This window comes from Palaemon carinicauda, chromosome 36, assembly GCF_036898095.1.
Source record: "Palaemon carinicauda isolate YSFRI2023 chromosome 36, ASM3689809v2, whole genome shotgun sequence".
NCBI lineage: Eukaryota > Metazoa > Arthropoda > Malacostraca > Decapoda > Palaemonidae > Palaemon > Palaemon carinicauda.
In genome coordinates this window covers 68,380,964-68,396,867 of record NC_090760.1, presented here as the reverse complement: position 1 = coordinate 68,396,867, position 15,904 = coordinate 68,380,964, and the positions used below count along the sequence as shown (strand labels likewise).

The following is a 15,904-nucleotide window of genomic DNA, read 5'->3' as shown; positions in this document are numbered from 1 at the left end:
GACACTTTATTCTTGCAGTCTTTCGTTTCATTAATCTCTTTGAAAACATCATACAGTATTCATACATTTACCCATCGATAACAGGTAACCAAGTCTATCGTGACAGGTCATAGAATGAACATTGAAAAGATTGGGAATCTTAGCCTAAAGTTTGTGAAAGGATATACAGTATGCACTCAATTTTTCAGCTTCTTCATATTCACGAAACAGGGAAGAAGGTTGTAAAATACACAAAATCAACAACAAGTGTTTGATGCGAATAGTGTTTCTACTCGGCAACCATTTCCATTTCCAAGTTTTAGCGACTCCATCTTTTTTTTTTTTTTCTTTTTCCTTCAAGTAGACTCAAGGTATGCTTGTTTTTCTTTTGCTGTCAAGAGACATTCTTGACACATGATGTTGATAAATTTTCTCTCCGTTTAACGCCCAATTCAAGTAACACAAGGACCCACTTGGCAGCCAGTAGAGAATCCCTCTAAAATGTCTTCCATCACTGAAGCTTCATGGAATTTTAAAACATGTATGGGTATTTGTAAAGGAAACAATTAAAAGTGAAGTTGTCATATTTAATAAAAAAAAAATTGTGATAACTTTCTAAATACTGAAAAGCAATTCTACAGACTGTATCATTTTAATTGATAAAAAATTATGAGTATTTTATATATATAGGGAACAACTGCTGGTAAGAAAGAGAGGAAATTTGCTTTTTATAAATGGCACATCAAAACCTGTTCAAACAGTAAAGTACAAGGAACCAACATTCCTCGTAAGTTATATTTTACCCTCTTGCGGGTTGCTTGTTATGCTTTTATGGACTTTGGGGGAAGACAGTTTCTGCTTTCAAATGTTCATTCACAAAATATTAACACTGAAATCTCATACACTGATGTAGGTAAAGGATAGTTAAATGCTTTCCCTGTAAAAGCCAAAATAATTAAACAGCGTTTCCACAAACTAAGTCTCCTCATGTAATAATAATAATAATAATAATAATAATAATAATAATAGTAACAATAAAAATAATAATAAAAATAAAGAAAATTAAAATAATACTAATGAGTTGACAATGGGAACCTTTTTTTCTTTAAGACCTAAGATCACCTCAAGTCTCCCAAAAAATACAATTAATAAAAGTTTCTTTTCCAACTGAATTTTCAAATCTGATGATGCACTGAGTATTGGTAAGTAGGGATTAAAAAGTACAGTACATTACAGTACAGTACTCTAATGCATAAAAATATACAATACATTATTATATAGTATAATGGCAAGAAGTAATTAGCTTCGTTTGTATCTTACTGTGTTACATTAATACGTTACATCATTACTATGTATCAATAAACAATTTAATAAGAATATCTTTTATAAACAGTATCACAACTTCAGACAACCTAGAATACAAGTCACAAATGGAATTGACAAAATATTTTGTAAATTCTTCAACATTCTCAAAGATAATAACTATGATGGATTTTGAAATTAACATTATTTAAAAAACCACAATGATGTCAAAAATACAATTCATAATACAGAATAAGATTTCAACAAAAGTCATCTTTTTCATAAGCCAAATACTTTAATGCATTTCATATACTGTGACGAAAATATAATTCAATGTAAAAAAAATTAGAAATGGTTTGATAAACTAAAATACTGTAATATAATATTTTCTTACAGTTCATCAATGTAAATTTAACTGATTTTAATTTGTTCAATGGCACCTTTATACTCAATTTAGGGTGAGTGTAGCCATTAAAAACTGAGGCCACCACACAAAACTAAAAACACCAATCAAGACTCATGAAAGAACCTAAATTCACATTCTAGTTTGTTATCCTTTCCAGCAAAAACGATGTATATTGTCATCTACACTTAAGGAACATCTCAATTATAAACACACAGGATATAAAAAAGAACATACATACACTTTTGAAATATATACCCAACCTTCTAAATAAAAATCTTTAATTTTGTGCACCTGTTAGTCAGCATATTTAGCATTACCTACTACAATACATAATACTTTTGTACTCGGTAAACAGGTATTTAAAATTTAACTTCAGATCACCTGACATATGCAACATGTGTAAGTCGCAAGTTTTCAAGGAATGCGTCAATCATTTTTGAGTGAATTTATCAATCTGAAGGCTATTGATAATGTCTAAAGAAGAAAATATTGACTTCAGTGATTGGAGATGTTTATCAATGAACTCAAAATACATACCAAGAGTTTAAAGCATCATTAGCAGTATGACTTAACACAATCAGGGTTATAAGAATGCTATTTCAAAGATAATATATAACTTTGAGATGAAATGAAAGTAAAGCCCTTTCTTTTACTATGCCCTAAACTAGTCCTGAGAAACTAAGAACAATATGGACAAAATTCTAGCAATTAAAGACAAACACCAGAGGTATGTGAAGACGAATACTGAAATGGTACAGCTCCTACATAATAAATATATTCAGTCTATCTTATAAGCAAACAGATTTTATCTGCTTCTTGTAGCTTTACCTTTTTTCTCGAGCTTAATAAAAATAGAAAAAACTAATGGCAACAAATATCCAATTTCTGACTCGTATGCAACAGACTTCCTCGAGAACTAACAGTGTAAAAATACTCTACAAACCTTATACATCAGCAATATTTTAAACCTATTAAATATTTAACTTTTTATTGATCTTGTTTTTCATCACTACTTCTTCAAAGCTTATTCTTCACCATATGGGACTGCTTTTCCTTCTGGAGTCCTTGGCCTTGCAATATTCTGCTTTTTGAACTGCTGTTACAGTTTGGGTTGTAAATTAATATTAATAACTATAAGTTTACTTCATTCATCATACACTTAAAACACTGATTTTCACTACAGTAATACCCTGCCCTACATAGTCAATCGTTTCCAAGAGTGCATGCATATGGGAATTTTAGATGTAGGTTGGATTTTCGCCTTGAAAAGCGACATATGGTCCTTATACACGGACTGAACATAAATTACTTCTAACCTACAGTATCATTATATAAAAACAAGATTACATTAATAAGCTTCAATGTGATGTACATTACTGAACAGTACAGCATTTAATCATTATTTCCCGAGTGGAAACTGACATAAGGTAGGGAAAAAACATGTAACGCAGATTTTATTTTTTGTATTCAAAACTTAAGCAGGTGCAATATAAAGTCAGAACTGACGTAAGGAGGTGTATTACTGTATAGTTTTCCATCAACATCACAAAAATAAACAGAACTATAAAGCTAAATCTAAATGAATGAAAGACTTTACAGAGATATACAAAGACAGAAAGAGTTAAAGTGAGTTAAATATGGTCAGTAAGAAACACAAATATCAGCCACATGAGTTTTCAAAATTTTGTTTGGCAGACACTAGCTATCTGATGCTTCATGGGTTAGGTCTTCCGGTAAACAGCAAAATGTGACCAGTAACGACGTCACTGTTGTGTAGTCTACGTATGGATGGACTCGAGAACCTATAGCTGAGAGCAACTCGGTATGATTCTGTCTAGTCTAAAGTAAACTATATGAATCAAGGGATTTATCTGCATAATAAGCATTGTTTTGATTGATCTACGAATAGACCATCATGGAACCTGGGAGGCCATTTAATGACTGAAATGCAATATGTAAGAGAGAAATTGGGAATGGAGGTAAAGGAGATGGTTGAAAAGCACTTTTCTGGAAAGACCTTTTGGTAATGCTTGAAAAAATAATAGTATAACAAAATTTCTCCTTGGAATGAAGCTGGTGGGTAGTTTGAAAAGAAAAGGATTTCTCCAGTTTTCTCCGCAAATGAAATCGGATTCCTTGGATAAATACAGAGAAAATTTATACATATGGAAGCTTTTTTCTTTATAAAACTTACATGGAAAGCCAAGAGCACTGTACAGTATACATAAGCAAGAATTCTTTTCATTATAAAAAGATATAAATTTATAAAGTGTCTAGTTTGATTTTTTAAAAAGAAAAAAAAAATATAAGCATGATAGCTGAAACAATTGGTATTTGCATTTCTTTTGAGATGCTAATACATCTCAAAACTTATAAAGAGCATGAAGCTGCAAAACTAGAGAGAAAATGGAACCCAATTGGCAATGAATACCTTCTAATACCTTTTCCAATAACAGTCAACTCATAGTCCGTTTACAGAATCTATTCTAAGATGCTTTATCACCGAGCACTTTGCAAAACCAAATTGGTCTGCAATTACCTACACGGTACAGAAAGCCTTTAATGATTACAGCTTCCGGTATCAAGAAAGCATGAGGAAAAAGAACTCAAGCTGCATACAGTACTCTATCAGATCTCAATAATCATTTACGAAAGAGCAAAAGAATCCCCAGCCATGCCTGCCTTACATATACGGCCACTGAGCTGTGTAATTGTCTATTAACTGCAATATAAACAACCAAACCTTTAAGTTTCTCTCTTTGAAACTCAAATAACACAGACTGAGCACATAATTTCCTATCCCAAAAGAGGCTTTACCATGCTTTAATCTGGTTAAAAGCAAAAGCTTAAATTGGTAAAGTATTTATCAATTCCCTAATTAAATAGAAGGAAACTATTTACAAACTAATGTCTAACAATAAAAGATATATAGAAACTAAATAAATTCATTTAGGATATACTTTGATAAAAGAAAAAATTATATTAGAGAACTATCAAGATATGGTTACAAAAGATACCTCTTATAAAAACACACATTAGATAATGACATCAATTTGTATACAAAAGTCTCGAAGTATGATGTGGTACCTAATATAACTAACAAACACCTTTCAGGGAGTGACATGCATTGTTTTTAGACACACTTTATACAGGAATTTTAAAAATAATATAATTACCATACTGGCTCCATTTAAAATGTAAACTATTCCATAAAGAAAACATCCTCGTATGACAAATAAATACAAAAGATTAATAAAAAATGAAAATAAACAAACTAAAACCTAAAGCATCACAATATCTTGGTATTTGGGGCTTCTTAGAGCCACTATTTCCTGAGGGCAGTTTTTTTATTCCCCATAAGCACAGCAAAAACAATGCCGGCTATCTTCTCATAGCACACAAACATTAGAGCTGCTGTTAGAACCGTCTGCAAGATTTTTGCTTCTAAACCTTTGAACAGCCCTGTGAAGCCGTGTTTCCTGAAACATCAATGCAATATAAATTAATGGGTTATCAAATAATATTTCCTTCAACTTAAATATAAGATAAACAAGTAAAAAGAGTAATCAGAGATTTCAGAACTTCGTCAATGAAGATCGTCAACATTTAACTCAAGTCTACGGACTAAGCACTCCCCTTTTTCATTTTCATATGTTGACCGTGAATAAATCTACTGTATATTAATAACAATAATAACCAGAATCGCAATTTTGATCCGGATCACCCCCAAAATTCAAAGGATTCTTCTGGAGCATAATAACTATCTGTTGTTAAAATTTGGTGATAACACGGCAAGACGTTTTGATATACTCCTGCTAAAAAACATTTTCTAACCCTGGTGGAGGTAATTAATGGATTATCAAACAATATTTCAGGAATATATTTCTGGTAGGTTTCAACAAAACTAAGCAGAATATCCCATATCTTCACTACAACTTCCAAAAAATATTCTTCGAGCGGTGTTACATTACACAATTTCAGAAGTAATATTACACCTTATCAGTAGAGAAAAGCAAAGATGAAAAAAGTAAGAGTAAGATTAGAGCTTTTCTTTTCCTGATGATAATCTCTATTTCCAGACCTTGATCTTTCATCTAATTCAGTTCATTTTCAATAATATACAGATCTCAAACACTATCTGCTAAGCAATGAGGTTTTGATGAAAGGAAAACGCTATTTTAGGAAGTGCTGTGTGTTCCCAAAGATTTTCCTGTTAGGCTAGATCAGAGGATCCAATATAACAGGATAAAACATTGTCTTCCCTGACCTGGTGCGAGTGTATCAACATAAATGAGATCTATGGATTTCAGATTCACTTAGAATCTATCACAGCACCTCCAATGCTATATTCTTCTGCCAGCAGACAACACATTGCCCACTGAGAAACACTACTCCTCACTGAGCAGTGGCCCCAAGGCTATTATTTACCATGAATGCCATCTTTTCTTTTGTGATAAGGGTAGGCCTCCATTACATCCACACCTTCCTCATGAGTCTAGGGAGGTGGGAGGGCCTTCAGGACCACACAGCACCTCATGAATTATGGATTTTCCTTTCTAAAAACCTATTTTTGGGTTAGGAACTGTGGTCCCTAAAGACTAGTACGACAGGATATAAAAGGTAAACATATGAACCAAAAGGGTTAAATTACTAACAATATCAAACTAGGGAATAGCTAATATTTTCATCATGTGAGTGGAGAAAACTAACATCTTCGCTTCAAGAGGGAGATGCCGATGAAATGGTCAGATGCCTATTACTGAGTACAGGTATCAGCCAAAGGGCTCCATTAAGTTTTCCCCATCTCAGCCAGAATTGTTAAACAGCTTGGATATGTTTGAAGTAGTTTTTTTTACACACACCGTATGAAGAAACCCACCCACAAAGCTCATTATATCCTAAAACTGCTTATTTGCAAATAAATCTTGAGAAGATGCAATTTTTCTCAAATCATTTGTCTTGTGATGGAGAGAGGACTGGACTTCTTTAAGTGAGAGGTCATAAGACAACGGACAGCTATTGTTGAAAGGGACTTATTGGTCTAGGAGTTCTGACATAGACTACAGTCAAACCTTTGGATACGAAAGAATCTGCTAACGAAATTTTCACTCTGCGAAACGAGATGCGAAGAATTTTACGACTCGCATCACGAAAAATGTTTCGGACAACGAAAGGAGGTACGGTGCGAGGGCCCGACCGTGTCCGAGACTGATTTTAAAATTCGCGCCCCGCCAGCCCGTAAACTCGCTACCATCCCCCTGCGCTCCCATTGGTTATCTCCCTACTCAAATGCTAGTTACCACCATGAGATCCTGCTCTCCTATTGGTTAGCATCTGTATCCCATCATGCATCTATGTATTGGTGTTCCTAAGTCTTTTCGTTTTGGCAGCGGTATCGTACGCATTGTCTTAGTGTTTGTGATTTCGCTTTCGTAATAATTGTACAGTACTGCATCGTGTGTGATATTACATTAAAACATTAGCCATGGGTCCCAAGAAAGTCGCTAATGTCAAGGGAAAGAAGAGGATGATGCTTTCCATGGAGATGAAGATGGAAATAATCAAGAAATACGAGGCTGGCATGCGGTTAAGTGTGCTCGCGAAGGAATATGGCCGAAATCCATCTACGATAGGAATGATCCTGAAGCAGAAGGAAGCTATCAAAGCAGCAACACCCTCCAAGGAAGTGACTGTTTTCTCCAGCAAGAGGAGCCACGTCCACGATGAGATGGAGAGACTGCTACTTGTCTGGATAAAGGACAAAGAAATGGCTGGAGACACTATCACCGAAGCAATAATCTGCCAGAAAGCCAGCTCCATTTTCGGTGATCTCGTGCATGCTCAGGCTGAAGCCGACGCAGAAAAAGGAACATCGAAGCAGGAACCCTCAGAGTTCAAGGCTTCTCGTGGGTGGTTTGAAAAATTTAAGAGATGATCTGGCATTCATTTGGTGGTGCATCATGGGGAGGCTGTAAGCTCGGACACGACAGCGGCCGAAACCTTTGTTAAGACGTTCGATGAGTTGACTGTCTGGGAAGGCTACAGTCCCCAGCAAGTCTTCAATTGTGACGTGACTGAGCTTTTTTCGGAAAAAATGCCTCGCCGAACATACATCAAGGCAGAAGAAAAGAGGCTACCACGGCATAAGCCTATGAAGGACAGGCTTACCCTTGCACACTGTGCAAATGACAGTGCGGATTGCAAGGTGAAACCCCTGCTGGTGTATTACTCCGATACTCCTCGAGCCTTCAAGACCCACAAAGTCACTAAGGAAAATCTAAATGTGTTGTGGAGGGCTAATGGAAAAGCCTGGGTAACAAGACAATTGTTCATCGAGTGGATAGATATTTGTTCTGGCCCGACTGTGAAAAAGTATTTAGAAGAGAAGTGCCTCCCTATGAAATGCCTGCTGGTGCTGGACAATGCCCCTGCTCAGCCTCCTGCCCTTGATGAAGATATTGTAGCAGAATATTCCTTCATCAAGGTTCTCTATCTTCCACCGAACACCACACCTCTCCTCCAGCCCATGAACCGGCAAATGATATCAAATTTTAAGAAGCTTTATATGAAATATCTCTTCAAGAGATGTTTCAAAATCATTGAGAGCACAAACCTCTCCCTTCGTCAATTTTGGAAGGACCATTTTGATATTGTCACATACCTCAAAATCATCGATCAAGCTTGGCAGGAGGTTTTGAGGCGCGCCTTGAACTCTGCATGGATGAAGCTGTGGCCTGATGCCGTCTGCACGAGATTTCGAGGGCTTCCATGCAGGCCAAGCTGAAGCCAATTCTGAAAATGTTGACGATCCTGAACCTGTTCCTCAATCTGAAGTTGCCGAGATCGTTACACTCGGTAAGTCCATGGGTCTGGAAGTTGATGAGGCCGACATTGATGAGCTTATCGAGGAGCACCAAGAGGAACTTACAACAGATGACCTGAAGGAGTTGGAGGCCATGCGTGTGAACATTGTTCAGGATGAGTACAGTGGGGGGGAGGAGGATGACCCACTGACAACAGCAGAAATTTAGGAAGGTCTAGATGGCTACTTTAAAATGGTGGCTCTCGTAGAAAAGAGACACCCAGAAAAAATTCTCACAGGTCGTGTGCTTGAGTACTGTACTGTAATGAAGTTTGCCCGAGTCATTATAGGAAAATTTTTAAAAACAGGCAGAAACAAGCTTCTTTGGACGAATATTTTAAAAAGAGGCCTTCAGTAGAAGCAGACCAAGCGCCAGCTAAAAACCGAAAGAAAAGTGGCAGTGATGAAGAAAATACGTAGTGTAATTAAATTTAGAGAATACAAAACGTAAAGTAAAAAAAAAAATTAGAAAAAGGAAAAAAAAAAGAAATTTTATACTAAGTTTATCATAACGTTAAGTTAATATTTTCTGCCATTTGTAATGTGTTTCCTAAAATTAAGTGTTAATGTTTTCTGTCATTTATACATCTATTTGTAAAGTTAGGTGTTCACATTTTCCACCGTTTTTTATCCTCCTCTACCGCCCCGCACTTCGCTCTCGGACATCGCCCCACTCCAAAGGTAAGGTTCCACATTTTTGTTACTGTATTTTTATTGTTTGCTCTAATTAAACACTTCTTTTACAGGTTACCAATGATTAATCTATTATTAAATTATCAAAATACAGTACTTTTCATACATTTAGTACTGTTTAGTGGTGTAAACCCTTTTTATAACCATTTAATGTGGTGTTCTTGTAGGGTCTGGAACGAATTAAGCTATTTACTTGTAAAAGGAGACTCACCAGACAAAAAAATCCCTTTACGAAAGTCATTACAAGACTAATTAATTTTGTGTTGTGAGGCATCATTTCTTATATTTATGTAGATGTCTCCAAAAAGATTTGCAGGGTAGTCTGTTATCGCAAGGAGGCAGTTAAGTTGAGATATAAAAATGGTTCTGTTGATAAAGGGGCTTTTCATTCTTGGCTAAATAAAAAAGACCAGGAGTCAGTATTAGGAGATGGTGGGAGTGAGGTTGACTCTTGCCTCTGAGGATGAATTTATGAAAAATACTGTCTTCTTTAGGAGCTATTTTAGGGTGATGGTATGATTACTTAATTTGATTGACAAATCAACCACTCTCCTGAGACATAAGAAAATAACAGGGGTTGGTAAAGTAGGCAGTTGTAAAGCAGAGAGCTGAGCAATCTTGTGAAACATATCCAAAATGAAATCCAAATAAAAAACATACTTGTGTGGTTTTACCAAAAATGGATTTGTAAGACAGAATTGTTGAGGGCTTGAGCTACCTACAATCATAGGGGCAGACTAAAAAGAAACCATGAAGTCCAGGGTTATCCGACATGGTGTCCTGTCTCTAAGGAAGGCCCTCCATAACTTCCTTGTTGAATGGTATTAACTAGTGGAAAACCACCTCTTACAGCCCATCAATTATGTTGTTAGGTGAGATGTTTTTCTGATAGAAACAAGCATGAAGGCTCTGGGTCCAAAAAGAGGAAGCAAAAGTGGTCTGATTCTCTACTCTAGTACAGCTGAGCTATCTGAAGAGGGTGTGGCTTTAGTCTCAAGCATTAAAGGAATGAAAACCATGGACTGTTTGGTCACAGTGGAGACACAAGCAGAGCTGTCCCTCATATTATGGTCTAAAAACTTCAAAATTAAACTTGTCTAAGGAAACAAATCAAAGACAATATGTTCCAGTTCAAGTTCAAGGCATCTCTTGCAACTGCAAGAAAAACCACATTTGGAGCTTAGAAGAGAGGGATTTTTTGGTTTTCTGATCTTTTGAACAGTTCCACTTGGAAATCCTGGACAATTTTGAGAATCTTGTGGAAGGAACTCTGGTCTAAGATTCATTCTGAAGCTGAAAAATGGGTAAGGAAAAATTTTCTTTGATATTTATAAAAGGAGAAAAAAATGGCAGAATACAGCTAAAGAATAAGGAAATCAACTCCCATAAAATATTAAGGGTGACATAAAGCACCTAGGCATTGTATGACGACAGCAGTAATCTAGCATATGCTAAATAATTCTGACATGAATCATGACATACTGTATTTGGAAATAACTTGAATTTTTCCTAAAACTACAAACATGGAGTTCTTTACATAGGTATTTATTCTCCTTATGAAAAGAACGTAGAGTTTTTATTCTGTGTAGGAACAAATAAAAATAATCGAAAAAGACAATGAAAAATGAAGATTGGTAAAACATCACTTTCAGATTACCTCAAGATGAAAAGCAACATAGCAATGAGACCTGGTTTCTGTGGGAGTCCTTCATACGTATGACCATGCTGAAAGGAGGAAATAAAATAATTTTAGTTCCTAAACTCAGTGATAAAGCAATATATATATATTTACTCTTATTCCATCAAACTCCCTCTATATGAATTAGTTCTGGAAAAGGACTGACCCTAGAAAAGCAAATACTGTACAGTATGTACAGTATTTGCTAAATACAGTGAACCCTCGCTACTTAGCGGTTCGACCATCGCGGATTCACCACTTCGCGGATTTTTTCCATAACCCATATATATACAGTAACATGTATATATATATATATATATATGTATGCATGTATTTATGTATATATGTATGTATGTATATATGTAGGTATGTATATGTGTATACATATAAATATATATATATATATATATATATATATATATATATATATATATATATATATATATATATATATATACACAAACACACACACACATATATATATATATATATATATATATATATACATACATATATATATATATATATATATATATATATATATATATATATATATATCTAAAGTAGGAAGATGTGATGTAGTTCTAAGGGAATAGTATGGGAGATATGTCTGGGTATTAAGCAAAGCTCTACCTCCAGTTTGTTTCTTCATTATGATCAGAGATAAATGTAAACAAAACATTGGTTGCCATTTTTTAACGTGCTTTTTAGCGTGTTTAGGAAACGCATGATATAAAATTGCCTTTAATATTTGTGCCTGTTTTAGTTTAGGGTACTGTAGTACATGCATTAAGTGTTCTGTACATTAAAGGGTAGTTTGTTAACAGTACTACGTACAAGGGAAGGTTTTAAAAGTCTGAATATACATGTTGAATAAATAGGTAAATATGGTGTCACTACTTCGCGGATTTTCACCTATCGCGGCCGCGTCTGGAACCTATCTACCGCGATAAACGAGGGTTCACTGTAAACTAATTTAGCAAAGATTTATAAACCTTAAAAAGTATGTGACCAGAGTCTCGCTTTTAGGCAGGACAGTCCAACTTTTTAACCGTCCCCCTTTTTTTCAAAGTTATCAAAATGTCCCACTTTTATTTTACTTTTGTCCCACTTTGTTACCATTTGTCCCACTTTTTTGTGATACAATAAAAAATCTCCCAATTAACTGAATAGTACTGATATTTTGTTTAATTTTGCCACTCCAGTGAAAAGTATGAATAAAGGAACTGTCCGCTATGTCCTTCATTTTTTTTTTTTAATTATTCAAAATACACAATTTCTATACATGTTTCAGACCTATATATTACCTTCATCATATAAAAATTGCAAGTCCTTTGATCAAAAACTTTTTTATTTATTAGCAAAAATCATACATACATACATACATAAATACATACATACATATACCAAGGCACTTCCCCCAATTTTGGGGGGTAGCCTACATCAAACAAATGAAACAGAAAAGGGGACATCTCTCTACGTTCCTCCCAGCCTGACAAGGGACTCAACCGAGTTCAGCTGGTACTGCTAGGGGTGCCACAGCCCACCCTCCCCCATTATCCACCATAGATGAAGCTTCAAAACGCTGAATCCCCTACTGCTGCTACCACCACAGTCGTCCAAGGCACCGGAGGAAGCAGCAGACCCTACTGGAACTGCATCACAATCGCTCACCATTCATTCCTACTTCTAGCACGCTCTCTTGCCTCTCTCACATCTATCCTCCTATCACCCAGAGCTTCCTTCACTCCATCAATCCACCCAAACCTTGGCCTTCCTCTTGTACTTCTCCCATCAACTCTTGCATTCATCACCTTCTTTAGCAGACAGCCATTTTCCATTCTCTCAACATGGCCAAACCACCTCAATACATTCATATCCACTCTAGCTACTAACTCATTTCTTACACCCATTCTCACCCTCACTACTTTATTCCTAACCCTATCTACTCGCGATACACCAGCCATACTCCTTAGACACTTCATCTCAAACACATTTAATTTCTGTCTCTCCGTCACTTTCATTCCCCACAACTCCGATTCATACATCACAGTTGGTACAATTACTTTCTCATATAGAACTCTCTTTACATTCATGCCCAACCCTTTATTTTTTACTACTCCCTAACTGCCCCTAACACTTTGCATCCTTCATTCACTCTCAAATGTACATCTGCTTCCACTCCACCATTTGCTGCAACAACAGACCCCAAGTACTTAAACTGATCCACCTCCTCAAGTAACTCTCCATTCAACATGACATTCAACTTCGCACCACCTTCCCTTCACGTACATCTCATAACCTTACTCTTACCCACATTAACTCTCAATTTCCTTCTCTCACACACCCTTCCAAATTCTGTCACTAACTGGCCAAGCTTCTCTTCCGTGTCTGCAACCAGTATAGTATCATCCGCAAACAACAACTGATTTACCTCCCATTCATGGTCATTCTCGTCTACAAGTTTTAATCCTTGTCCAAGCACTCGAGCATTCACCTCTCTCACCACTCCATCAACATACAAGTTAAACAACCACGGTGACATCACACATCTCTGTCTCAGTCCCACTCTCACCTGAAACCAATCGCTCACTTCCTTTCCTAACCTAACACATGCTTTATTACCTTTGTAGAAACTTTTCACTGCTTGCAACATCCTTCCACCAACTCCATATAACCTCATCATCACATTCTACATTGCTTCCCTATCAACTCTATCATATGCTTACTCCAGATTTTGAAAAAAAAAATTTTCTCCACTGATATGACACCAATTGCATTGAAAATCATACCATCAAAACTTCTTTATAAATATAAATCGAATAATTCTGTGAGACAGATTCTCGATTTTCCTTTTCCTTTATTATCTAAATATTTTTTTTTTAATTTTCTTCATCTATATGCAAAATAATCATGAATAAAAGAGAAAAAAGAAAATAAAAATTGTGGGATTTTTATTCTTCTGTTTGATGATATCTTTCTCTCTAAAATCGAACAATAAGTGAGAAAAATGTACCTAAGTGTGAATAAGTATGCTTATGAGTTATGAGCTCCCTTGGAAAAGCATGATGCTATAAGCCCAAGGGGTCCAACAGGGAAAATAGCCTAGTGAGGAAAGGAAAAAAGGAAAATTATGTTATTTTCATTAGTAAAATAAATTTTTGAATATACTTACCCGATGATCATATAGCTGTCAGCTCTGCTGCCCGACAGAAAAACCTACGGGCGGAATACGCCAGCGATCGCTATACAGGTGGGGGTGTACATCAACAGCGCCATCTGTCAAGTAGGTACTCAAGTACTCGATGTCAACATAGAACCAATTTTCTCCTCTGTCCACTGGGTCTCTATTGGGGAGGAAGGGTGGGTCCTTTAATTTATGATCATCGGGTAAGTATATTCAAAAATTTATTTTACTAATGAAAATAACATTTTTCAATATTAAACTTACCCGATGATCATATAGCTGATTCACACCCAGGGGGGTGGGTAGAGACCAGCATTACATGTTGACATTATCATGAGCTAAGTATTCCGTATTTCATTTTAGCAGTTATTCAAAATAACAAGCATAAAATAAATAAGTACCTGGTAAGGAAGTCGACTTGAACAATTACTCTGCCTTTTTAAGTACGTCTTCCTTACTGAGCCTCGCGATCCTCATAGGATGCTGAGCGACTCCTAGGAGCTGAAGTATGAAGGGTTGCAACCCATACTAAAGGTCCTCATCAAAACCTCTAATCTAGGCGCTTCTCAAGAAATGACTTTGACCACCCGCCAAATCAAGTAGGATGCGAAAGGCTTCTTAGCCTTCCGGACAACCCAAAAATATTAATAAAACATTTCAAGAGAAAGATTAAAAAGGTTATGGAATTAGGGAATTGTAGTGGTGGAGCCCTCACCACTACTGCACTCGTTGCTACGAATGGTCCCAGAGTGTAGCAGTTCTCGTAAAGAGACTGGACATTCTTAAGATAAAAGACGCGAACACTGATTTGCTTTTCCAATAGGTTGCGTCGAATATACTTTGCAGAGATCTATTTTGTTTAAAGGCCACGGAAGTTGCGACAGCTCTAACTTCGTGTGTCCTTACCTTCAGCCAAGCTTGGTCTTCCTCATTCAGATGGGAATGAGCTTCTCGTATTAACAGTCTGATAAAATAGGATAAAGAATTCTCTGACATAGGCAAAGATGGATTCTTAACTGAACACCATAAAGCTTCAGACGGGCCTCGTAAAGGTTTTTAAAATAGAACTTAAGAGCTCTTACAGGACATAATACTCTTTCTAGTTCATTTCCAACCATACGATAAGTTTGGAATATCGAACGATATTGGTCAAGGCCGAGAAGGCAGCTCGTGTTTGGCTAGAAAACCAAGTTGTAGAACATGTAGCCGTTTCGGATGAGAATCCGATGTTCTTGCTGAAGGCATGAATCTCACTGACTCTTTTAGCTGTGGTTAAGCATATCAGGAAAAGAGTCTTAAAGGTGAGATCTTTCAGGGAGGCTGATTGAAGCGGTTCGAACCTGTCTGACATAAGGAATCTTAGAACCACGTCTAAATTCCAACCAGGTGTAACCAAACGACGCTCCTTCGTGGTCTCAAAAGACTTAAGGAGGTCTTGTAGATCTTTATTGTTGGAAAGATCTAAGCCTCTGTGACGGAAGACTGATGCCAACATGCTTCTGTAACCCTTGATAGTGGGAGCTGAAAGAGATCGTTCTTTCCTCAGATATAAGAGAAAGTCAGCTATTGAGTTACAGAGGTACTGGTCGAGGATACGGATACTGACTTGCACCAGTTTCGGAAGATTTCCCACTTCGATTGGTAGACTCTAAGGGTGGATGTTCTCCTTGCTCTAGCAAACGCTCTGGTTGCCTCCTTCGAAAAACCTCTAGCTCTCGAGAGTCTTTCGATAGTCTGAAGGCAGTCAGACGAAGAGCGTGGAGGCCTTGGAGTACCTTCTTTACGCATGGCTGACGT

The 15,904-nt window shown here is 36.4% G+C and overlaps 1 protein-coding gene across 1 annotated transcript in view; it reads right to left on the bottom strand.

Moving 5' to 3' along the window:
- Positions 1–552: 552 nt before the first annotated feature.
- The window catches only part of PMP34 (Peroxisomal Membrane Protein 34), a 104,108-nt gene continuing 88,756 nt past the window's right edge, over positions 553–15,904 (bottom strand). Inside the window, exons 7-8 of the mRNA XM_068360122.1 lie at positions 10,900–10,967; positions 553–5,166 (exon numbers count right to left, since the gene is read on the bottom strand). Of these exons, the coding sequence (XP_068216223.1) occupies positions 5,013–5,166; positions 10,900–10,967 (222 nt within the window). The 3' untranslated portion in view covers positions 553–5,012. The remainder of the gene's footprint in view (positions 5,167–10,899; positions 10,968–15,904) is intronic.